Source organism: Rattus rattus, chromosome 5, assembly GCF_011064425.1.
Source record: "Rattus rattus isolate New Zealand chromosome 5, Rrattus_CSIRO_v1, whole genome shotgun sequence".
Taxonomy (NCBI): Eukaryota; Metazoa; Chordata; class Mammalia; order Rodentia; family Muridae; genus Rattus; species Rattus rattus.
The window spans coordinates 37,898,877-37,924,832 of NC_046158.1; the positions used below are offsets into that span (position 1 = coordinate 37,898,877).

At 36.9% G+C, this 25,956-nt stretch overlaps 1 protein-coding gene across 5 annotated transcripts in view; it reads left to right on the forward strand.

Annotated features, from left to right (window-relative positions):
- Marchf7 (membrane associated ring-CH-type finger 7) overlaps positions 1-25,956 on the forward strand; it is a 39,463-nt gene that overhangs the window by 11,989 nt on the left and 1,518 nt on the right. Inside the window, exons 2-10 of one of the 5 annotated variants that reach the window (XM_032903365.1) lie at positions 5,920-6,084; positions 6,642-6,837; positions 10,548-10,715; positions 12,187-13,285; positions 14,962-15,134; positions 19,314-19,423; positions 21,905-22,018; positions 23,495-23,543; positions 25,696-25,720. In XM_032903365.1, the coding sequence (XP_032759256.1) occupies positions 5,932-6,084; positions 6,642-6,837; positions 10,548-10,715; positions 12,187-13,285; positions 14,962-15,134; positions 19,314-19,423; positions 21,905-22,018; positions 23,495-23,543; positions 25,696-25,720 (2,087 nt within the window). In that variant the 5' untranslated portion in view covers positions 5,920-5,931. Of the gene's footprint in view, positions 1-5,919; positions 6,085-6,641; positions 6,838-10,547; positions 10,716-12,186; positions 13,286-14,961; positions 15,135-19,313; positions 19,447-21,904; positions 22,019-23,494; positions 23,544-25,695; positions 25,721-25,956 lie in introns of those variants that run through there. The other 4 variants (XR_004387993.1, XM_032903366.1, XR_004387994.1 and 1 more) reach the window with 4 other exon arrangements.

Consider the following 25,956-nt stretch of genomic DNA (forward strand, 5'->3'; position numbering starts at 1 on the left):
AAGAATATGAGGTTCTGTTTCTCTGAATACATACTTGGAGGTCAAAGTCTAGTTACAACTTCTCAAGAGTTGTCTTTACTGTTTGTTTTGTGTGTGAGTATGGGTGTGGGTGGGTATAGGTGTGTGTGTGTGAGAGAGGCAGAGACAGACAGACAGATGGGGGATGGACAGACGGACACTATCACTGGCATGCAATATTTCTCTACCTCCTCAGGGCTGGAATTAAAAACATACACCACCACACCAGGTTTTTGTATAGGTAATAAGGATTGAATGTAGGTCTTCATGTGGCTTACACCAGCACTCTACCGACTGCTCTGTCTCTCTAAATACAGGTTTTTAAATAAATGGAATTTTCAGCCTCATGCATCATCTCCCCCCCCTCTTTTTTTTATTGTGGTGAAATTACATCACAAAACTCACCATCCTAATTGCATTTTAAGAGTACAATTAATTTTATTAAATACACTTGCTGTGTATAACCATTATCACTGCCTATCACCACAGTTCTTTTCATCTGTACACACTTTAAGGAGTAAGTGTTGATTCTTCTTGGTCACTGCCCTTCTGGTTTTTTATCTTTATGACTTTGAGTATGTTAAATATTTAAGTAAAATCATACAATAGTCGTCTTGTGTCTGACTTATTTCTCTAAGTCAAGACTGATTAATATTCCTTCACAGGTTAGAATGCTCTCTTTAAAGCTTTTTGACATTTTACATTTATTTTATTTTTGGATCTTTGAGAATAGGGTTTTTCATTGTATCTTTTCTGTGTATCTTGGCTGTCCTAGAACTCACCAGACTGGCCTTGAACTTGAACTGCTTGGGCCATCTCTTAAGTGCTGGGATTATAGGTACGTACTACCACACCCAGTTATTTTAGTGTGTGGGTGAAGAGTGTGCCCACGGGCATGTGTGCCACCGCATATGCATGGAGGGCAGAGAAGTTTGTAGCAAGTGGTTTTCTACCCTGCAGATTCCAGAGATCCAACTCAGGCCATTCAGCTTGGCACCAGCGCCTTACCTGATGAGCATCTTAATGAGTTGTGTGTATGCACCATGTGTTGTTTGTTTATTTACTGATACCATTTGTCTCTGTTGTCAACAGTGCTGTGTGATTGCGATGTGCAAACATTCCAAGACCTTATTTTCAGTTGGTTAGCTTGGTTTGCTTTAATTTGGTATATGCTGAGAAGTGGAATGGCTGGGTTCTATGAAAATTCTGTTTTTATTCCTGAGGAATTGTCATACTGTTTCCATAGAAATTGTGTTATGCTGAGATGTTTGTCGCCGTCGTCATTGGTGTTGTTGGTTTGGGTTTGGTTTGTTGTGTCTCCAGGTTTTTGTTCTGTGCTAAGGTTAGATGCTTTGTTTCTGATTTTTGGCTCTTTCCAGGCACCTGAGTATAGATAGATAGCACCACCCTCCTACTTCAGACCCCTAAATCACCGGTGATGCTTCTTGCTTCACAGTTCCTTAGTCACTTTTTTAATGGGTTTTTTTTTTTTTTTTTTGATTCACTTAGTCCTGCTTTATGAAAGTCGTGCGGAAGACAGCTGTTGGCAGTAGTCGCTGATGGGGCTGCAGTAACCACGCCTGCCATTGCTCTGACTCTTCTCATTTGCTGGACATTCCCAGTTGCATAAGATACTCGACACGTCACTTTTTTACTTGTTACAGACTGATAAGCTGTCTGATATTTGCTCTGTCATAGCCAGAAACAGATCAACAGTTTTGTCTTTTTTCAGTCAATTTATTTAATAATAAATTTGAAAATGACTTAGGTTTTATTGGCTTTACTTTGCTGATTACCATTGATTTCACAAGTTCTTTATTACATTCCCATCTTAAAGAGTAATTTCGGGGTTGGGGATTTAGCTCAGTGGTAGAGCGCTTGCCTAGGAAGCGCAAGGCCCTGGTTCGGTCCCCAGCTCGGAAAAAAAAAAAAAAAAAAAAAAAAAAAAAAAAAAAAAAAGTAATTTCTGTTAACACCTGATTATACATTCAATGGTTTACTCAGCAAATACAGAAACACCAAGAAAGTGTTAAAGTGGCCAGTGATGATGTCAAGACTAGAGCTGGTGCTAAAGGTAGTCACTCAACTAATCAAAGGGGTCAGTGCAGTCTAGGCAAGGGTCCCATGGCTAGATTAGCTTAGCTCAGCTCTGAAATGGACAGGCATAAGAACAGGGCATGGAAGAATCCTGCTCATTTCCAGAATAAGTACCACAAGTGGTCATGATAGCAAGTTGGCATTGCCACTGTGCCATGGTCTTAGGTACCTTACCTTCCATTTATATGTTTCAGGTCAGGGCTGCATCATTTATTGGATGGTGTTTTTGATAAATCTAAATGCCTGATGTTTCTGATATAATTTGATATGTCCATGTATCCCTGATTTATTTTGGTAATTTCACAATAGCAATTTTTATTAACATAAATAAGTTATTAGGTTTTGTTCTATGCTTATGCAGTATGTAGTATAAGGGCTGTTCTTCTCATTCTGTGTATCCATTATGGCTACCTACCTGCCCAGACAGATTACCTATTCATTTTGTCTTAGTACCTATTCTGAAAACAGCCTAGCAGGAAGAAACTGCAGGCTTGTTAAATAGAGTAACTTAGGTACAGCCTGTCCTGCTTTTTGTTTGTCTTTTAAATGTCACTAGCTGATGTTTTAAAGACAAAGAGTAATGTAATAAGTTCTGTTGTAAATTTAAGTAGAAAGATTTGATTAATAGGAAAGTTAGTTGATAAGTTTATGAAGACTATGCTAAAGGTGAAATTCACACTTTGTCTTTCTTCCGTTTGAATGTTTTAGTAGAGCTGTCTTCTTATCTAAGCTGCACATCAGACATGTAGTGAAATGACTCTGTATTTGCCTGAAAATTGCAGGATGCGATAAAACAGGTTTTGATCTTAAAAATAATTGATAATGCAAAGTTAGGGAGAGTATTTTGATATCTCTTGATTCCCTTTTGTAATCTTAATGAGTGTGGCTGTCTCCAGAGGACAGATCCCTGTCTTAGGAAAAAACTTTTTACATTTTTTAACTTTGTTAAGAAAATTAATTTTAAGAAATTGTGTGTTGGGGGACTGGTATGTGCAGGTATCTGGGTATCCCCCTGGAGCTGGAGCTCAGGCAGTTATGAAGTGCCTTATGTGGGGGCTAGGAACTAAATCCATAGCCTCTTTATACATGCTCTTAACCTTTGAGAAACATGAGTCTTAAATTTGTGTGGTTGTATGCCCAGGTACATGTGGAGACCAGACAGCTTGTGTGAGTTAGTTATCTCCTTTCACTGTATAGGTCGTGGGGTAGAACTAGGTCCTTAGGCTTGGTAGCAGGAGCTTTACCCTCTCAGACATCTTGCCAGCCCCCAAGGTTTTTGATTTATAAAGGCAGTGTGCTTGTATAAATGGTGTTGGTAATAAAAGACAATCTAATTTCCATTGGCAGAATGGAAATTAGTATGCACACATATGTAGTGGCATACTGTATGCGATATTAGCATGAGAGAGTCCCACAAATGTTAAGCAAATGAAGCTGGAATCACACAAGAATCTATTCTGCTACCTTCTGATGGGGATAGTGACTCGAGTGGCAGAATGAGAAAGAAAACTTTAGCAACAAACCAGCATTATTAGAAGGCAGTTGGCGCCTGTCTTCAGTGACCATCTCACCCTTTGTTCTAAAGGAGTCTTTTACAAGAATATTTTTTCAAGAGATAATTTCTTTATATCAGACAGGTGGGCTCCTCGGTTAAGCATTGTTTTGAAAAATGGATGCTTCTAGAATGTGGGCTATGTGTATACTTCTAATCTTTACATAAATCTGCACAAATTGCAAGTCATTATGATCAAGGTTTTTATGTTGACCAAAGTAACTTCAGTATTTGGTTTGTTCATTGTTTCAGGTATGCCTTTCTCTCATATTTTGGGATGGGAAGTCCTCGGAAGGGCTATGATATATAGTTTCAGTAAATCTAAGGTTAAGAGCAAACAGGAGAGGGAAAAAATGAAGATTTTTTTTTTTTTTGTCTCGGTGGTGGTTGTTGTCTTGGGTGTTCTTAGAGCCAGTCAGAATTAATTTGTGTTAATTCAGTAGATTTATAGGTAAGGATCTGGTAGAGTTAATGATGCCTATTCTATGGGATATGCTCTGAAGAAATTTAGAAACTTATTTACGAATCTATAAAAGTGGAAAGTACTAGGTTCCACACTTTACATGAACTGAATTTAGTTAGGGAAAGGTAGGTGTGTGTGTGTGTGTGTGTGTGTGTGTGTGTGTGTGTGTGTGTGTGTGTGTGTGTTTATGTTTATGTAGGGGCATGTGTGTGTGGAGGCCAGAGGTCAACAACAGGTGTCTACCAGAATTGCATTCTACCTTACTCATTGACCTGGAACTTGCAGATTTCCACCAGCAGGTTCTAAGGGTTTTTGTGTCTGTCTTCCTAACACTGTGATTGTAGGTGTGTCCCCCAAACCCCTTCTTTTATGTGTGTGCTGGAGACTGAACTTAGGTTAGGTGTTCATGCTTGCAAGTACCTTACCAACTTAGCCACTTCCTTAAGTCACCATGTAACCAGTTCCATCTCAGATCTTTTCACTTCAAATATCACTTTCCAATCATTTTAAGCAAGTTTTCTTACAAGGTCGAGCTAATAGACTAAGTTTCTCACTGAGTAGTAGGTAGTTCTTACTCCATGTGATATTTGGTAAATACCAGCTATTGTGTTTGTGTGCTATAATTACACACTCATTTATATTCATTTTGTTAGTGTTTTCTACTCGTATGTTTTGAGTACCTGTTTCCCACATTGTTAGGGTCAGAGACTGTGCAGCTGTCCTTGGAGGCCAGAAAAATGGGAATGGATCCCCTGGAGCTGGAGTTAGAGGTGGTTGTGAGCCATCTGATGTGGATGCTGGGATCTCTGAGAGCCAAAAGGAGGGTCACAAGGATCTGTATTTCTGCCAGGACATTTGCATATTCTAGGCAGTGATTTAGAGGAGTTTAAATGATCCTGACTTAAAGAAATGCACTCTTGAGGAAGGGGAAATAAACTTGCAAATAAGTCTAAGTAGTATGATGTCTTAATAAAACCATGGGGAAAGTAGAATTAATTACACAGAAGATGATTTAATCTGATTATCAAAAGTGAGATAAGGAATGTAATGTTCTTCCCAGGTGTATACAGAACTTCCCAGGTGTATACAGAAGGATGTGAGACTATATTTACTAAAACATGTATATATTAAGAAGGATGGCATGAGAATCTAAGACAAATGTATGTGAGGGAAAAGTTCAGGCATTGAAAGACAGGTCTGTGTGAACAGCTTTCCATGTTGTCAAATGAGCAGTAGGAAATCTTAGTTGGATGCTACTAAGTCTGCCTTTAAGGAGAAAGGGGAAGAGTTTCACACTTTAGTATTGTTGCAAAAGTTGGCTATTTGATTGTTTTAATTTTAAATTTTATTTTGTACATGCATGCAGACAGGGCAGTTTTCTGAAGTCAGTCCTTTCCTCCCTCCTTGTTGAGGCAAGTACATCTAGTCTCCAGGTGAATCGTGACTGATAGAACTTCTCTGTGAATTGGTGATTCTTATCTCCGCCTGCCATCTCTGCCTCTCTTCTCCACTGGAGGAGTTTTGAGGAGTTCTGAGAGTACGATCCTTCTACACATGTGTGTGGGTTCTGGAAAGATCTGCTCCTAGACCTGCAAGGCTAGCACCATTACCTGTGCAGCTGGGCTGGAGCAGTTATTGTGGTTGAATGGTCGCTTTTTCATTAATGAGACTCGATTTGGGTCTCAAACTAAATGAACCTTTTCAGAATAAATTGTTGTATGTAGGGGGGAAGGGGGAATGGGTTCTTGCATATCTTCTCAAATAAAATTAACAAATTTGCATTTTGCAGGAAACCTTAAGAATGGAGTCTAAACCTTCCAGGATTCCAAGAAGAATTTCTGTTCAACCCTCTGGCTCTTTAAGTGCTAGGATGGTATCTGGAAACAGAGGAACCAGTTTAAATGATTCCTATCATTCTAGAGACTCTTCCTTTAGACTGGATTCTGAATATCAGGTAGTATTTTAACTTGAATATATGTACATTCAAACTCAAAAAGCTGTGGGTACATTTATTAGTTTTTTTTTTTTTTTTTAAATAGCCGTACCCGAAGCATCCTACGATCTTAAATTGTTAAAATAGAAACAAAATAAATAGCTCACAGTTTTCAGGATTTGGAGACTTCAGAATTGTGGATAAGAGAATGTAGTCTTGTATAAAATATTTTCTAAAATTCAAAACTGCATTTGGAAAAAAATACTAGAGTAAACTTTCTTTACTTTAATACCGAAGTGGTGAGTATCCTCCTCCAATCAGTATACATACTAATTTGACTTTGTATATGCACAAAACAGTGGGTAAAATAAGAATACAGCTAGTAATACCCTGCTTCTAATGTTAGGTGATTAATCAGTCTGTCTCAGTTGTGGATACCTAGGTTCCGAGAGACTGTAATCCCCAGCGCAGCCACCTTACCTGCCACTAGCCTTTAACCTGATTGTTTAAAGATTACTATCTTCTCTGAAATATCTTAAGAAATAACAACAGTTATTCCTTTTAATTTCTTTTTATAGTCTGCATCAGCATCAGCATCTGCATCACCATATCAGTCTACTTGGTACAGTGAATCTGAGATAACTCAGGGAGCACGGTCACGGTCACAAAACCAGCAAAGGGATCATGATTCAAAAAGACCTAAACTTTCTTGTACAAACTGTACATCTACCTCAGCTGGGAGAAATATTGGAAGTGGTTTAAATACACTATCAGGTAAGAATTTATGCAGTTTCTGTTAAAGTTAATTTATGAATGTTTTGGACCACAAAGGGCAGGGAAGGGGGGCTCTAAGAGTCTTAAGTTTTTTAATTAAATAGTTTCTATACAATAGTGGATTTGGAAATTTAGTTAGTTTCCAGAACTTTACCTTAAATTGGTGGTAAAAATAAACCAGCTCTTCATTTTGCCTTTTTTGCTTTACATACAGAATGTTAGTAGATTTTAATTAGGTAGAATGGCTGCTTTGTTTTGGTGTGGTTTTCTTTCTCACTGTGTAGCCTTGCCTGGTCCAGAACTTAGTGTGTGGATTAAAGGCATGTGTCACTATCTCAGCTCTAACATTAGTGCATAGTAATCAAATTGGTGAAAGTCATGAGCAGAAGTTCTGTTGGGTATTTTGAAAGAGAAGTTTTTAAAGTGTTCCTGTGAAAGCCACATCTGACAGACATTAAGCATTCTCTCAGCACCTCCTCACCATGTGTTTTTGCACTGATAAACATAGTATATGATACTGTTCATATAATGTGGAAACTCTTAATTAAAAAGAAGTCGGAAGCTAAGAGCTCTAGATAAGGAATGAGAAAGTCATGGTTCTCTCATACTAAGTGTACAAGAATGGCAACTGCTTCCTTTCTTAAGTTTATGTATTTATGTGTTGTTCAAAAGAAATCTTGTTAGACGGGCAGGAAACTCTTCCTTACTGAAACACCTACGGTAAAATGTTAGATAAAAAGTTGTAAAAGGAAACAGAATTTGTGAACACTTCCTTCCTTCCTCCCTTCCTTCCTTCTTTCTTTCTTTCTGCCTTTTTTTTTTTTTTTTTGTTTTTCTCAAGACAGGATTTTTCTGTGTCCTAGAACTCACTTTGTAGACCAGCTTAAAATGTTTGTACATTACCAACTGAATTAGTATGAGCAGTTCCTCTCCATTTTAAGGAGGAGACATTGTACCTCTGAGAGTTGCTAAAGGTAGCGAGATGGGTAAGAGCAGGCTAACCCCATCTTTGTAGGCACATTTTTGTTCTCGTTTGCTATGTAAAGGTGTGACATTAAGCTCTCTGAGTGATTCCTTCAATGTTGAAGCCAAGCAAGGTGGAATATGACTTTGATTCCAAGCACCTAGGCAGCACTGGGGTGAGACCAGCCTCATTCATGTACAAAGCAAGTTCCAGAACAGCCGGGACTATGTTATACATAGAAACCCTATCTTGAAAAACGGGAGGTGGGGGGGACAACAAGATTCTAAAGCTAGAAGAGGAAGAAACAAAATTTCAAGGTAGTGAGTGGACAATATATTTGAGAATTAACTTTAGTTTACTTCTAAGTAAGATCCTATCTAATAAAAGTCAGAGTATCATTGCAGAAATAGATGAATTCTTAGAATAAATGAGTGAAATGTGACAGTGCAAATATTTCTGAAGCTGATATAATACATACTTAGAATTTACAAGCATTTACATCCAATTTCCAGGGTGGAGAAAAACCTTTTTTTTTTTTTTTTTTTTTTTTTTATTAATTGATATTCTTTTTTTATTAACTTGAATATTTCTTATATACATTTTTGAGTGTTATTCCCTTTCGGTTTCGGCAAACATCCCCCCCCCCCTTCCTTATGGGTGTTCCCTCCCCCCTCCCCTATTGCCGCCCTCCCCCAACTGTCTAGTTCACTGGGGGTTCAGTCTTAGCAGGACCCAGGGCTTCCCCTTCCACTGGTGCTCTTACTAGGATATTCATTGCTACCTATGAGGTCAGAGTCCAGGGTCAGTCCATGTATAGTCTTTAGGTAGTGGCTTAGTCCCTGGAAGCTCTGGTTGCTTGGCATTGTTGTACATATGGGGTCTCGAGCCCCTTCAAGCTCTTCCAGTTCTTTCTCTGATTCCTTCAACGGGGTCCTATTCTCAGTTCAGTGGTTTGCTGCTGACATTCGCCTCTGTATTTGCTGTATTCTGGCTGTGTCTCTCAGGAGCGATCTACACTTCTGCACTTCTTTGCTTCATCCATCTTATCTAATTGGGTGGCTGTATATATATGGGCCACATGTGGGGCAGACTCTGAATGGCTGTCCCTTCAGTCTCTGTTTTAATCTTTGCCTCTCTCTTCCCTGCCAAGGGTATTCTTGTTCCCCTTTTAAAGAAGGAGTGAAGCATTCACATTTTGATCATCCGTCTTGAGTTTCATTTGTTCTAGGCATCTAGGGTAATTCAAGCATTTGGGCTAATAGCCACTTATCAATGAGTGCATACCATGTATGTCTTTCTGTGATTGGGTTAGCTCACTCAGGATGATATTTTCCAGTTCCAACCATTTGCCTACGAATTTCATAAACTCGTTGTTTTTGATAGCTGAGTAATATTCCATTGTGTAGATGTACCACATTTTCTGTATCCATTCCTCTGTTGAAGGGCATCTGGGTTCTTTCCAGCTTCTGGCTATTATAAATAAGGCTGGGATGAACATAGTGGAGCACGTGTCTTTTTTATATGTTGGGGCATCTTTTGGGTATATGCCCAAGAGAGGTATAGCTGGATCCTCAGGCAGTTCAATGTCCAATTTTCTGAGGAACCTCCAGACTGATTTCCAGAATGGTTGTACCAGTCTGCAATCCCACCAACAATGGAGGAGTGTTCCTCTTTCTCCACATCCTCGCCAGCATTTGCTGTCACCTGAGTTTTTGATCTTAGCCATTCTCACTGGTGTGAGGTGAAATCTCAGGGTTGTTTTGATTTGCATTTCCCTGATGACTAAAGATGTTGAACATTTCTTTAGGTGTTTCTCAGCCATTCGGCATTCCTCAGCTGTGAATTCTTTGTTTAGCTCTGAACCCCATTTTTAATAGGGTTATTTGTCTCCCTGGTCTAACTTTTTGAGTTCTTTGTATATTTTGGATATAAGGCCTCTATCTGTTGTATGATTGGTAAAGATCTTTTCCCAATCTGTTGGTTGCCGTTTTGTCCTAACCACAGTGTCCTTTGCCTTACAGAAGCTTTGCAGTTTTATGAGATCCCATTTGTCGATTCTTGATCTTAGAGCATAAGCCATTGGTGTTTTGTTCAGGAAATTTGAGAAAAACCTTTTTTGTGACAAAATTTTGTCATATTCCACCTTGCTTGGCTTTCAATTACCAGATCAAAATAGCTTTAGTTTTGTTTTAATTTGTATTTATTTTGAGATGTGATCTTATTATGTAGTCATGGCTGGCTTAGAACTTCACTGTATATATCAAACTGACCTTGAACTCACAGAATCTGCCTGCCTGATTCTGCCTTTGCACTCCTAGTGCTGGGGTTAAAGCCACTATGCCTGACTATGGTTTTGGTGGTTTCTGGCATCTCTTTGACTTTATATGACGTGTTCTGTACCTTGGCAAATTTTCATTTTTTATCTATAATTATTTTAGCATAATATTACATTGTACATAGGCAGGCATAATAGAGTGACTGAGACATTTACCTTATGAGGATAGGTTTGCAGTGTTGGTAACATAGATTTACCATAGCTGAAATCCTAGGTTAGGTCCTCAGCACCAAGAAGAAGAATTTTGAGCAGAAAGATAATTTGGAGGTGAATAGAGTATTAGTAAATGATTTTGTTTTGCCAAACCTGGCTTGTGATTGTAACTATATAACTGGAGATAGCTATAATGAGATTATCTGCCTTCACTGCACTGTTAATGATGTACGAACCTCAAAACTTCATTACTTTAAGATTCTTCTTGGAGGCCTGGTCAAGTTCCGAGATCTTCCTCAATGGTCCTTGGTTCATTTGGAACAGACTTGATGAGAGAGAGGAGAGATCTGGAGAGGAGAAGGGACTCCTCCATTAGCAGTCTTATGGACTATAGTCACCGGAGTGGGGATTTCACAGCTCCAGCATGTATGTAGACACTGTGTTGTTACGTACAGCTTGTGTGTTACTGCAGTTGTTCTCTGTGTCATTAATCAGAATGGAGGAAATGATGTGAAGTTTAATTTCTTATGGAGATATCGGAACTGTAATGTTCTTTAGTATCTTTGTTTTACTCTAAAAAATATAAACAGTCTAAAACCTGTTCTTGAGTATTCAGGTTCTGTCTGCTTTTAAAAAAAATTATACATGTTAATAAGTATTACCAGCTAATTTTTTTCTACAGTGTGACTTGTCTATAACAGTTTTAATGTGTACTTCTAGCTGGATTATGAAATAACCATATGCTGGTTACACTGTTTAATGCTACATGTATGGCTATGCACTACTGTGGGCCTAATGCCCAGGGAGTGAGTGAGTACTGTGACAGAGCCTCTAAATTTGAGCTGTGAGTCACTGTGTAGGTGCAGGGAATAGAACCCATGTCCTCCAAAAAAGCTAGTGTTCTTAACTGCTGAGCCATCTTCCTAACCCCTCAGCTTATCATTTTAAGGATTATGTGGAACTGTGTGATTGTCTTGATTTTAATTAAGTTTTGAAACGTATGGTTTTTCTCACATAGACCAGCTTTTCAGGGTTGACCATCTTAGTAACGAACACAGAAGGGTGCTGCTCAGTTAGCAGTGTTGTGCAGGAGTGGGGCTTGTGCTCCTTTAAGTCACAGTCAGATTAAACTCCACAGTTTAATACAGTGATAAATGTGCCTCCTACCCAGGTATATAGGAAGTGTTTTATGAAATAAACACTATTAAGTAATAGTGTTTCTTATCCCCATCAGATTGAAACAACCAGTTAAGGAGGTCTATTTTTATCTTGTTGACCTTGAGACAAGGCCACCCTGTAACCCAGAGGAGCCTGGAACTCTGATTCTCCTCCCTCTGCCACCCAAGTGCTGACAGTGTCCCTCCTCCCTGCCCTGCTTTTGAAAATGCACATTAGCAGAGGCCTGTATTGAGCACGGTTCCAAGCCACTGTTAAAGGGCTAGACATTCTTACCTGACATAACATGAAATCATATGGGCAATAACATTTATGTAAAATAATCTTGATATTTTTTGCATAGAATAAGAAGAATCTCCAGAACTGTTTTCCTGGAATGTATTTTTTATCATTACACTGTATTACTTGACCTAAAGTTGTGTATCAGTATCAGTTTCCCTTGGTGCCTTTAACTTGCCTCATCGGCTTTGTTGAGTAAGCTTTCATACTTGTGTTTGAATTTGTAGACCTCTACTTTGAGTTTGTACTCTACCTTGGGAGTACTTCAGAAGTAAATTTTTTTCTATAATATATTTTTTTCTATAATAGTTCCTGTATAGTTATATGGTAGCACTATTCATTTCAAACCCTAGTCTTTCAATTTGGCAGGAGTCAATAAATGTGTATTCAATAATGCTTAAATTATTTCATAATTGGTTACCTTCCCTTCTTTCAAAAATAGATGTTCAAGAAAGAGTTCCTTCTTCATATTCACAGGGAGCAAGACCAAAAGAGAATGCCGCGAACACTTTACAGTTGAATTCATCCACCAATCACCAACTGCCTTCTGAGCATCAGACAGTACCAAGTTCTAGGGACTCTAGTAGAAGTTCTTTCAGATCCCATTTTTCTCCAAGACAATCAGAATCATTTCGAAACAGTTCACATCCTGCATTTTCATATCTTTCAAGTAGAAATGAAACTCCAACTATAAGCAGTTCGGAAAGGGCTGGCTCGTCTCAGAGACCATTTCAAGAATCTTCTGACAATGAAGGTAGGCGTACAACTAGGAGATTGCTGTCACGGATAGCCTCTAGCATGTCATCTACCTTCTTTTCACGAAGATCTAGTCAAGATTCCTTAAATACAAGGTCACTGAGTTCTGAAAATTATATTTCTCCAAGAACCCTGACTTCACAGTCTCGGAATAATGGAGCATCATCTTCTGAAGTTAATGATGGCAGGGCGTCTGAAGCGTCTCAGGGATTTAGGTTTCTTAGGCGAAGATGGGGTTTGTCATCTCTTAGCCAGAATCATAGCTCTGAACCAGATGCAGAAAACTTTAACCAAGAATCAGAAGGTAGAAATACAGGACCGTGGTTGTCTTCCTCACTTAGAAATAGATGCACACCTTTGTTCTCTAGAAGGAGGCGAGAGGGAAGAGATGAGTCTTCAAGAATATCTACATCAGATGTACCTCCTAGATCTCATCTTTTCAGAAGAGAATCAAATGAAGTAGTTCACCTTGAAGCACAGGGGGACTCCCTTGGGGCAGCTGCCAGCAGACCACAAGCATCCGGAGCATCAGGCAGTAATGCTTCTGCAAGTGGATCCACACCAGATTTGCCACAGGGTGGAAGAAATACAGGAATAGCAGGGATCCTTCCTGGCTCCTTATTCCGGTTTGCAGTCCCACCAGCACTTGGCAGTAACCTGACTGACAATGTCACGATTACCGTAGATATTATTCCTTCAGGTTGGAGTTCGGCTGATGGGAAAAGTGAAAAAGCTAAAAGTGCACCTTCAAGAGACCCAGAAAAACTTCAGAAAATCAAAGAAAGGTAAATTCGAGTATTCAACACACATTGTAAGATAGATCAGATTAGAGATTTAAAATAGCTCTCATTATCTAAAGTTTCTTACAAATGGTGATGTAACCATAAGGTATGTTCTGGGGCATAAATTTTATCAAGAAATGATGTAACTTGTCTTAATTTATCTTGATATATACAAATGCAGATTAATTTCTTTTTCCATGGATAGAGCTGCTAAATGGAATTAATTAGGAAGAGGAACCAAATGGTAGCAAATTACCAATCTGTATTCGCCTTTAATATATTAATTGGTTTACCACTTTTTGTATTTCTCAATTTTCCTTTTTAAAGATATATTAAATATAAGCTATTTTCCTGATTTTAAACTTTCCACATTTTTATTTCAAATAACATTTACACTCCCCTAATAATATTAGCTTTAATACTTGTTCATTATAGCAGTTTCCTCTGACTGTAATCTATCTGGAGCATATAGCTTAGAATTCTTACTTCACAGATATCTTTATTGATCTTGACTGATTTACAGTGATGTGCCACTCTGTCTAGTTAGGTAGGTTTGGTCTTGTTTGGTTGGTTGGTTTTGCTTTCTTTTGTTTTTGAGACAGGGACTCATATATCCCTGGTTGGCCTGGACCCAGTAGAGATTTACCTGCTTCTGTCTCTCCCATGTGAATTAAAGACATATACCACCATGCTACATCCTAGATAATACAGTTTTAAAAGAGCATTTATCTTGACAGAGTTTCTAGTATGTATTTTTGTGTATTTATTGTATTTGGCCTCAAGGTGAGAATTTTAAGACTTGACTGATAAGTAAACAGGAAAATTGGATCTACTTAGTAAAATATCATTGAAACATAAGGGGAAAATGTTACATACAGAACAATGTGCTTAATGTCATGATTCTGATTAAGTAAAGACAGAAAGTTACCTTGTAGCCTGTGTGTCTTTCTGTTGGTGTCTTGCTAACTTCACTCACACTGTCCAGGCTGTACTTCAGGAACAGTTTGTCACTAAGCACTGTCAGTTTACTGTGGGCCTCCTTCATGTGCTATCAGTAAACTAACAAAATAGGAATTTTGACAGAAGCCTTTGCTTGTTAAAAGTGAATTTACATATAAATGGTACATGTTAGTCTGTATAAAAGAGGGCAATAGAAAAATGTGTGTTTTAAAGCCTTCCTTTTTAGATACCAGAACGATTCAGTAAGATTGTTGAGTAAATGATGGAGAATTTTTAAGTCTTTTTAAAATTTTGATTCAATGTGAATAAAAAAAAAGTCAGTTTTGATAACATGTAAATGAGAAATACAATTCAATATGTTTGCAATTCATTGAAGTAGCCTTAAAATTCTTTCACAGTTGACAAAATGATGTGTGTTATCCTTTTACTATTGGATTTCCAGTAACCTAGAACAGTTCAATAATTAAAATCTTAGTGATTTTGGAAAAGATGATCTTCAGATAGACTTCTAAAAAACGAAAGGTGACCCATTTAAAGCTGAGCAGCAGTGCAGCCGGTCTTACTTATGGCAACATTGTACTCCGTGGCAAGAACTCTCAGGTCACGGTCTTTGTTGATTGCTGTACTCAGTAGAAATGTAAGATTCAAATTCTGTATGATGAAATGGTTATCTAGGAATTAAGATAAGATAGTTCTGAATTATGTGCCTTCCCTTTCAGCCTCCTCTTAGAGGACTCTGATGAAGAAGAAGAAGGGGACTTATGTAGAATTTGCCAGATGGCAGCAGCGTCATCATCTAATTTATTGATAGAGCCATGCAAATGCACTGGGAGTCTGCAGTATGTCCATCAAGAGTGTATGAAGAAGTGGTTACAGGCCAAAATTAATTCTGGTAAGATTACCCTTTTACATAATTTGTTTTCAGATTTTTTTTCCCTAGAAATACACATAGGTATTTCACCTAACAAATCTTTGATAATTTATTATTAAATTTATCCATACTTGTATACTACATATAATTTAACCAGTGGTTCCAACATATACTATCTTACACCATACTAAATGATGAGTCAGGCACACTCACCATTTAACAGCTGTGTATTCTGAGAAAGATTTATTGCCTGTGTCATTTATCAGGTTGTCAGGGAATTCTTTTTTGTGTATGTTCTCATGGTATTGCTTGTAAAGGGAGCACCTTTCTTAGGGTACACCTTTTAATTTTAGACCTCGATAATAAGAAACTGGCTTTCAGAAGGAAAAGAGCGTTTTAGCAGAGAGAGCAGCTACTAAGAAAGACTTAGGTGTATTTAAGGAACTGAGTGGTGCATCTAATTAATAGTTGATTATCGGTTTGGTTGATAGAGTTGTGATAAGAGAGCAGTAGCATAGGCTAGCTCATGTAAGACTTATAAATAGGGGTTAGAGCTTAAGTTTTTAATCTAGATGTAATAGGAAGCCACTGAAGGAGGCAGAATTGAAATTTTTTTTGTTTGTTGATTTCCCAAGACAGAGTTACTCTGTGTAGCCCTGGTTGTCCTGGAACTCTATAGACCAGGCTGACTTCAAACTCACAGAGATGAGACTGTCTCTGCTTCCCAGGTGCTGAGACTAAAGGTGTCCACCACCACCACCTGTCTAAAATGATCTTATTTTGATTTTCTGCTCTGGAGAATAAATTTCAGGGTAAGATCAGACCTGTAGCCTGGAAACAAAGCATAATCTATTCTCAAAATACTTGCTGGAGTTGGTGATTGATAATCAGAATGTGACATGCTGGTAGTTTTCATATAAATGGGATGGTATACATAGGTCTTAGAGGTAGGTTCACTGAAATTTGCCAGGACATTAGATGTGATAGGAAGAGGGAGAAAAACTAGGGAACATCTGTTGTTACCTTTAGAAAATAGGCCTTGTACTGAAATAAGAAAACTGGAAATAAAATTAGATTGACACAGGGTGACTCAGTTAGTTTTGGTACTATATTTGAACTTCATTTTAGGTAACTACACAAAAATAAGGGATAGGCTGTTAGCTAGACAAGCCTCATCATCTCAGAAGGACTACTCAAAATTAGTGTCCAGTACCACAACATCACCATTTGTAATGCTGGAAGCTTTGCACTTATATAAAGATCACCTAGAGAAAGACAAGGTATCTAAGAATTAGGCTAAGACAAATCCCTGGGGCACCCAATATGATTTGATTTGAGGACCAGCCTCTAGTCAGTCTGGTGGTAAGAAGATGAGAAAACATTACTTTGAGTAAGCCAAAATAATTGTGTAAAAGTGGGTATGATTAACTCTGCATTGATAAAGATTGAAGAACCTTAAGATTGGTAACCCACATAATGAGCTAAGGGTGTGATTTAATAGGATAAAGTGCTTGCTATGGAAACTTGAGGGCCTGACCTCAGATCGCCAGCACCCATATAAAAAGCCTAATATGACCCAGTCACAGCACTGGAGTTCCAGCTAAGTCCAGCTAAATTGGAGAGTTTCCAGTTCAGTAACAGACACAGCACAGTGTCAAAGATTAGGTAGTAATAGAGGAGGACACTCAGTGTTAGTCTCTGGCTTCCATGTGCACACACATGAACATACATGTAATACATACAGATTTTCTTAAGTGGAAAGACAAGATTGATAATGTATGTTAAAGGGAGATACTACCTTATAGGCTCTTTTCCCAACAAGCTGAGATACAAGGTAGCAAATTAGGATAGTATATGGGGTCAGGCAAAAACATTTATTTTGAGGTAGGGAAACATCTGAGCATGTTTTTGAGAGGCTTTGGGCTGGAGAGGGGGGAAATCCATGAAAAGGATCACAAGAAGGCATCTGGAGCACAAAGGCGGATGGAGGAGAGCAGTTTCCAGTCCAGGAGGCTAGTGTAGCTAACGTGTGTTGGTTGATGTGTTTGTTGCTTTGGTAAAAATGTATGGTCTGCTACATAATATGTTTCCACTTTCTTAGAAGAGAGCTTTAATTGAGGAACAGGTGAGCAGCTTTTTAGATGCTGTGAAAATAACATTCTGGGATGGATATTAAGATCTTTAGGCAGCATTAGTGTCTATAATTTTAGAGATGGGGGGAAATGGCTTGGTGACAGAGGACCTGCCTCAGGTCCTGCGTTTTAATACTCCTCTCTGACAAAACTATTGAAATGAAACACATGCATTTTTAAGAGAGTGGTTTATTCTTTGATTGGAATACGTCATACTTGGCTCCTTTGCTAATGAATAAAGATAAGTCCAAGATAATTTTGATAGTGGGAGTTAATCAGTTAGGGAGTAAGGATATCAATGTAATGTCATAGTATGGTGTTAAAATATGCTGGAGAATAGGAAACTTTCAGTTCCATTGTTTTCTTAGGGGAGCATTATGGTAACAAACTAGTCTGTGACAATTTAAGGGAGATATAATGACTTCACATACAGCTCAGGTAAATGGATAGCATGGTTTCTCAGCTTGATACTTTGTCTTCCTATGAGGTGCAAAGGAAACTCCCAGTTCCCAAACTCCGAAAGGTAGTCAGTCCATATATGCAGAGATGAGCTCAAGCTGGACTGTGAGAGTGTTGCTCACGGTTAGACAGAAGCCACCATGCTTCTGAAATCCTCTTTGCCAAAAGATTTCCCTTAATTAACTCTGGTAGCTCTCCAATGACATATACCTATGATTGCCTATCAAAGATTTTGCTGGTCTCCAGGTTCCTTTAGTGTCACAAGTACCTGTTCTGTGATCTCCTCCACCTTAGCATGCTGGTTTCTTACCTCCCCAGAGTTCCCTCCTTGATTCCCCTTCTACTCTCACTGCTTTTTGTTTCTCCCCTGCTGTTCTCCACTCTTATAGGTAGATCTATAAGATCATCTTCCTCTGCTTTGGATCTCTCCAGATAACTCATTTCTCTCACTCACAATAAAAACCTCTCTCGCTAATAATGGAGTGGACATGTTGGCAGTTTTATTACTCTGCTCATTTAATGCCCTTTTCTTTAGGCTACTTTTTAAGAAAGGGTTTGAGTATGCTCTTATTCTTTTTCTCAAGTCTCCAAAGTAGATTTGTGCAAGTTCATTTAATGATTGTGAGTAGAGTTGAATTTAAACCTCTCTTGGCTACTCATAAAACTTTAGGATAGTTTTCAATTGGTAGCCATATCTAATAATCCCCAAATAGTAGGGAAGTCTACATATAAGGACCTACTAATGTGGAACTACTGGCCTGTGGTAAGCAAGTGTTGAGTGTGACAGAACAGTTTTTGGTTTTTTGTTTTCCAAAAATTGTGATAAAAATACCATGCGTGTGGAAGAATTAACCACTTTGACCTTTTTACAGTGTGTAATTTTCAGTGGTTACTTTAAAACTTTTTCATCACCTAACATAGAAAGTTTGTAGTCAATAAACTGTTAATTCTCTGCTTCTCTCTTTTCAATACCTGATATTTTGATAATCTTGGTCTGATTTGATAACCTTGGCCTGTGTTGTCCTCTTTACATTTGCATATCTGGTAGCTCCATAATTTTTATATCTAGTATATCTTGGGTTGAGCCTTGTTATAAAATGTATGTGGACTTAATTCTACTAATTGTTGAAATAAGCCATTTTTATCTGGACAAAAGTTGGATTCCTTCTTTCCTCCTTTAGTCAGCAGGGCAGGCCCTTTGCTTAGATCACAAACAGGGCCTGTATCTGTATGCTCCGATACCAGAAATACAAGTCTGAGTGTGTATCTAGTGTTTGAGGTGCTAGGCCATTAACATAGCTTTCATAACATGTCAACATTACCTCAGGAGGACGTAGGAAGTACAGGTGACATTCCTTTGCCTCATTGTCAGCTTCCCATAATTACAGGATGGATGGATAAATATTTTTAAAAAAGGACTTAAAAGAAGGTATCTGAATGATGGGTGGAGGCATGAATGTCATTTGTCATTGTACATCATTAATTTTGCATATATTATTTGTTTATTCCAATATTGTAATCTCATCTTTCTTGCTTTTCTACCCCCAGTTTATTAAACCTCGAGCTTAGGACAGAAAGGCTTTACTATTTGCAATTTGATTTTTGTCAGGTTCTTCATTAGAGGCTGTAACCACCTGTGAACTCTGTAAAGAGAAGTTGCAACTTAACCTGGAGGATTTTGATATTCATGAACTACATAGAGCTCATGCAAATGAACAAGTTAGTATATTTTGCCTAATTTGGTAAGTGTCTGTTGTGTGCTTAAAGGACAGCTCTTGAAGAAAAGATTAAGTCATGGTCAGAAAACCTAAATTAAAAATATTCTTACTATAATTTGTAAGATGAGAAGTTTATAATTTCATTAGAAAATTCTCTTTAAATAAAAGATTAAGATAAACTGTCAGGCTTCATAAGTAAACCTAAAAATTTGGAAATTGGGCTCAAATTAGGCATTGCCAACCTTATCTCTCCAGTACTGGTTGAATGATCTGGTTGGAAGAAACAACCTTGGTTTTTTGGGTTTTTTCCTTGTTGAGGGAAGCATACATGTTCAAGGGAAGTATGAGGATGATTTCATCCCAACAAAAATAAATCCACTAAGCGATTCCTTGCTTGCTTCTCTCAGTCACCTGCCAATGCTGTTCCGTTGTTGGGTGGGTGGGTGGTTGATTGGTTGATTGGGTGAGCTTTCAAGACAAGGTTTCTCTCTGTAGCACTGGCTTTCTTAGAACTCACTCTGTAGACCAGGCTGGCCTTGAACTCAGAGATCCACCTGCCTCTGCCTCCCAAGCACTGGGGTTAAAGGTGTGCACCATTACTGCCTGTCTGTTGTATTTTATAGATTTGCCAGCTTGGGATAATTTATGTTGATGAAATCATACAATATAAGGTATTTTTGTGAACAGCTTTTTGAAGACCTGAGATCTATTCTTAGCATTGGTGTTAGGGCTGCCTCACAACTCTAGAGTCTGAGGACACTTACACTCATGTGCCTTTACAGACTTAGGTACATACACATAAAATAAGTCTACTAAAAACATAATGTGATTCAAATCCTTGTGCTCACTGCATATGAATATAAATTCTGTACATAATTTAGTAGACACTAACACCTGAAAGAGTTGCTTAGGGCAGGTTTAAGAATCACTGCTCAGAAGAATGAAACTTTAGTTGATATAAGTATTACATATTGACATTTGTAATGTTTGATTCCTTAATGAGCTAGCTGTGCAAAAAGAAACTCAGTACAGCGATGTCTTAATTATTAAACTGAACATTGATATTTTAAAGAATAGGGAAAGTAAGAAAGGTGGAATGATTCAGAGAGAAATGTATTGTCTTAGACCAGAAGTCAGAAAGCTATTTTCTGTGGCCACCACCTGTCACTTTTTTTTTTTATTTTTATTTAATCATTTTAATGACCTGCAATCTTATATAATGGAGAAATATTAGACAACTAGATATAGTCAATGTAAAGCGATGATAGTCTTAGCTTTATCTTATTTCTATATGAATCACGGATTCGAGTTATTAATCCTAAGTGGCTAATATAATTTTATTCATTTTTTAATTTTATCTTTTGTGAGATGATAACCACAAAAAGTTTTTGTTGTTGAATTGTTTTTTTGAGACAGGGTCTCGTAGCATAACTCTGGCTGACTTAGAACTAAGCCAGACTAGCCTTAAACTCAGATCCACCTGTCTCTGCCCCTACCCCTACTCCCCCTCCCCAAGTGCCTGGATTAAAGGTCTGTGCCACTATGCTTAGTATAAACATGTAAATTTTAAAAAAATAATAACTAAAATCTTTCCCATATACATGATTTTCTTTTCAGTTAGAATAATGTCAAATGATTAAACACTTAAAGATTTAATGATTATTAATTATTAATATATACTATTAATGATAGAATTTGATGAGCAGTTTCTAGAATTAATCTTAGTATGCAGTTCTTAATTTCAGGTGTGTTTATTATCCAAAGCAGGTACAATTGTACAATTGACCTTTTCACTGTCAAAATTAAAGGAACAGATTGAATTTTTAAAATCTATCCTAATTTGTGTTCAGAGCTGTGTTTATATTGGTAAAGTGCTAGTATTCCTAAGACCTAAGTTTATTCCCACGACCACCAAAAAAAATCAAGAAGAAAAAGAGATGAGGAGGAGGAGGATACCCAACAGGTTTGAAACTACTTAGAATTCCCAAGTCTTCTATTCCCAATATGACCAAAGGAAAAAAAAAGAAAACAAGAAAAAAAGATGTTATTATCAGTGTGTATTTGCATGTGTTGTTGCCTTTAAACTAATTGGATTACAAAAAAAAAGTATATCTAAATTATAGTGCACATTACAGAATTAGGTTAAAAGGAAACTAATTTTTTTTTTAAAGTAGACTGAAACAATTATTAGTCATTTGTAAAAGAAAACCTGTTAGGAGCTTTATATAGAAAACTAAAATATGCTATACCAAATGATTTAAAAAGCAAATTTTTATATGAAGGATTGAAGGGAAATAGACTGAGGAAAAGGCACAGCCTGGGTAAGGCAGCCTGATACTTTAGTAGATGACTGTATACCTTTCTAGGAGCTGTGTCTGAATGCATTTTTTTTTTTTTTTTTTTTTTTGTTTATCAGTAAACATTGACAATCAGTCACAGTCCTAACTTCATTCTGTTTCTTCTCTTTTCTTCCCCATTTAAGGCTGAGTATGAGTTTATCAGCTCTGGTCTCTACCTAGTTGTCTTACTGCACTTGTGTGAACAAAGCTTTTCTGATATGATGGGAAATACAATCGAACCAAGCACGCGCGTCCGAGTAAGTAGTCTTGGCATTGGGGCAAGATGGGAGGTTACCATACAGTTGTTCTGTGTGTTCCCATCATACTCCTTCCCCCAGTCCTTTAGGAGAGGCCTTATTTTGAAATATTTCTTAACAGTGTAGTCTTTATTTAAGGCAAACTGCTGTCTTCTATGATAAATACCCTAATTTTGTCATAGGCTATTCAGAGAAAGAAGCTCTTGAAAGTGAAATATTTCAAGGAGAAGAAATAGGGTCAGAATTAGAAATACCAAGAAACAAAAATTTGTTATTTTTAATTTATTGAAAGAAAGGCCAAAAGAATGTGGGTGATTAAATGTTTGTTGTTATAAATTAATAATATTACCAACTAAGGAAGGAACTAGTTGCTGTAAATGGTGTTTAATATTATTAATTGTACCTTTAGGCTAACTTTTTGTTATGTATTTGTAATCAATGCTCAGTGAATCAAACCTGTTGTTCAGACCATTTTATATATCTCTGTCTTATTGCAACATTCTGAATACTTCCTGTCTTGAAATGTGTTCATAGTATGGTAAAATGTGTGGTAAACCTTTTTATAATTCTTAAGTATATAAAGCTTAGAGTTCATGTTAAGGTGAAATGTTTTCATCTTAATATGATAAAAAGTATAATGCAAAATACATGTTGCTATTCTAAATAATGTTAATAGAAACTAGAAGTATTGTTACACCTGCACTAATTTTAGGATTTAACAGGATTTGAAATAAATTCAGACAGCACATTTTCAGTTTTTTATTACCGTACGTGAAAGTAAATACAAAATTCAAAATACAAGTTACTTCTCTCGTGTTCTTCATTATTACATGGATATTTAAGTGACCCAACTGATAATTACTGACATTAAGATTAAAAAACAAACTTATGTGCTGTGAATATAAGTGTTTTTCTGCTAATTTTTCAGTAGTTCAGAAGTCAGACTGCTATCTGGAATTAATACCATGAAATGATGTCTAAAAAAGTGTGTTAACTCTTGCAAAGGAAGAAACCATATAAAGCATTTAAGTTTCTTTTAACTAATTCTTAAACTATAGTAAAAATCATTCTTAGTTTTTTATTGTACAAGCATTGAGTTACACGGCTCTACAGCTGTCAAGTTTAGGCAGGCAGACATCAGTTCATTTGGGCCCAGAAAACAAAGTTTTGTTTCTCCTCCATACCCCTTGATTTCATAATTTTTTTTGAAAGTGTTAGGAAGGCAGTATTACTGGATACAACAATTATTTGATTATATTTGCTTCCAATTTCATGGTACTGGTTTCCCCATGGTTAATAATGATTACATAAAACGTAATATAATACACCCTCAATGTTTTAATTTTTATTGTTGGGGAAGACCTTTGTTTAAAGGATTAAAATGGTGTTTGACTTCATAAGTAGAAATAAATCTCCTATTCTTTAGATCCATTTGCAACATTTAAACTACTGTATTTCTTTCTGCATTGTTTCTAGTTTATTAACCTTGCAAGAACTCTTCAGGCACATATGGAAGATCTCGAAAGTAGGTGGAATTTTCCCTCCCCAGACTTGTTGAATGTACATTTGCAAATTAAACCCACAGAACAAAAACCTTTAAGTACCAAATTGAGCTTTGGCTTTGGGCATAATACTACTTAGGGTTGTTGATTCAGATGATAAGGGTTGGATAATAGACTTGAGGTTTTTTAAATGTTTTGTTTTTGTTTTTTTTTAATTATTTTTAAGGTGTGGAAGGAGGTAATCTTAACCACTAATATTTTAAATAAACCACTGATTTTTATTACTTGTGATTAAAAGGAAAACAAATTTAATTACTAAATTATATCTGTTAAGGGCTTTGTATTTTAAATATAGGAAAAAAATTATAGTTTTTATTCAGTTTCAGATCATGAAAGATTTTCTTTAGTCTTGCATTTGGTACCAGGAAAATAAGAAAGAGAGGCCAGAGACCCTAAGAAAGGGGTTTTGCTTGTTCTTCTTTTACTTATAGATAGTTCTTTGTGGACCTGTAACACATGGGCAGCAAGAAATCTAGGAGTACATTGTCACAGGCATTTCTGCACCCTGTTGTCTTATAGTGTATCTGTGTGCTTCATACCAAGCATGGACAAAATTGGCTTTAGAGCAATTTCTGGGGGAGATTAAACCCATCTGGTCTGTACCTATTTATTCTTCACCAGAGCAACAAGTTTGCATTCCAGTATAGTCTTGAGTGTTTTAAATGGGTATTTTCATGTGGATTGTGCACTTAACCATCTGCAGAATATGTTATCCAGAAGATGTGTACGCTCATTACCTTTAGAAGACTGGCATTCTTCGAAGATAATATGAGAAGGGGCCAGTCCTCATTAAAATCCTCTACTTCCTTAGATGTTTTAAGACATGGCCTTTTAGAAATATTGTTACACCTTACTAATTTTAGATTTTAACAGGATTTGAAATAAATTCAGACAGCACATTTTCAAGTTTCTTTTTTATTATCATATGGCAAAGTAAAGCCAGTTAGAATTACTATTCACTGTTTTTCATTTTTGCTTTTTTTAACTTTATAACCTTCATAAAAATACTTCATAAGAGCTGGGCATGGTTGCACACACCTTTAATCCCAAAACTGGAGAGGCCAGGCCAGCCTGATCTACAAAGTGAGTTCCAGGACAGCCAGGGCTATACAGAAAAACTCTTGACTAGAAAAACTAAATCAAACAAACAAACCGAAATCACCACATTGGCTAATAAAAAAGTTTAACTTTTGTATCTGAAAGTTATAATTTGTTTTGGTAGATGTGGTCATTTGTTTCATCATATTTTTCCTAAGATCTCTCACTTAAAAATAATCCTCATTTAAAATGCAAGCTCCTAAATATAGCATGGTCTTTTTCCATATATGTGAGAGAAGAGAAATAAAGAGGTAAAATTATACAATTCAGCTAACAATGCAGTGCCTCAAATGAATTTCATATTATTAGAGTATTGCTATATTCTGAAAACTAGCTGAATTCTATTCTGTGGAATCACCTAAAAAACATGACATTCGCTTCAATATGACCCTGTGATGTAAAATTTAGCAACAGGGTTTATGTCAGTTATAATGTTAATATTTTTTTCTGCTCTCTATCTGAGTTGATACCGTATCCTAGAGTAAAGAGACCAGTTGGAATTACTATCACCGTGTTTGCTGTTTTTGCTTTTCTTACTTTATAACCTTTATAAGGCTTACTTCAGCTTATCTGCCCTTGATAATAGTGAAAATATTAGGTGTTTATTTGAAAGAACTTAGATTTTTCCCTAACATATAGAGTAGATTATATAACGAATAGCTTATTACCTTGGCTATCCCAAACATTCCAGGATGCTTTATGTTAAAGCTTGTGTCACTAATGGCCATTGAAGAAATTGAGGTCAGAAATGTTATGAAAAAATGGTGTTTCTGAAAGTTGGAGACATGGGGATGGTCGCCGCAGCAGGATTTTTGTCGTTGGTGGTTTCGTTTAGTTTTTTCTTTCTGAATCCAATTATTTTAAGCTAGGCTGTGTCTATATAAAGCTTTTCTTACTCAATAGAGCTTTTCCATGGCATTGTATAGACATAGCTTTGATGTCAATTGCAAGAACATCCGTAACCTCTTATTCTATGTACATTTTTTTTCATTCTCATCGGATGCATCAAACATGCAGCGGTAATAAGCCAGATTCTACTCAGGTGTGTGAGAGCACTTGCCTTAAATTCACTTTTCCTCTGGTGTATGTTGATATACATATCATTAGCTATTATGAACACAAGCTGGTCTCAGAAAACATTTTTTAAAAGATGCTCTTAAACCACATTTTTAAGCATTTTCATTATATGGAAACTATGTAACATCCAAAATGATGTGGGGGTGGGGACATTGTGAATGGGCATCACCCACAATCAGACCACCCTAACACTATCATGAT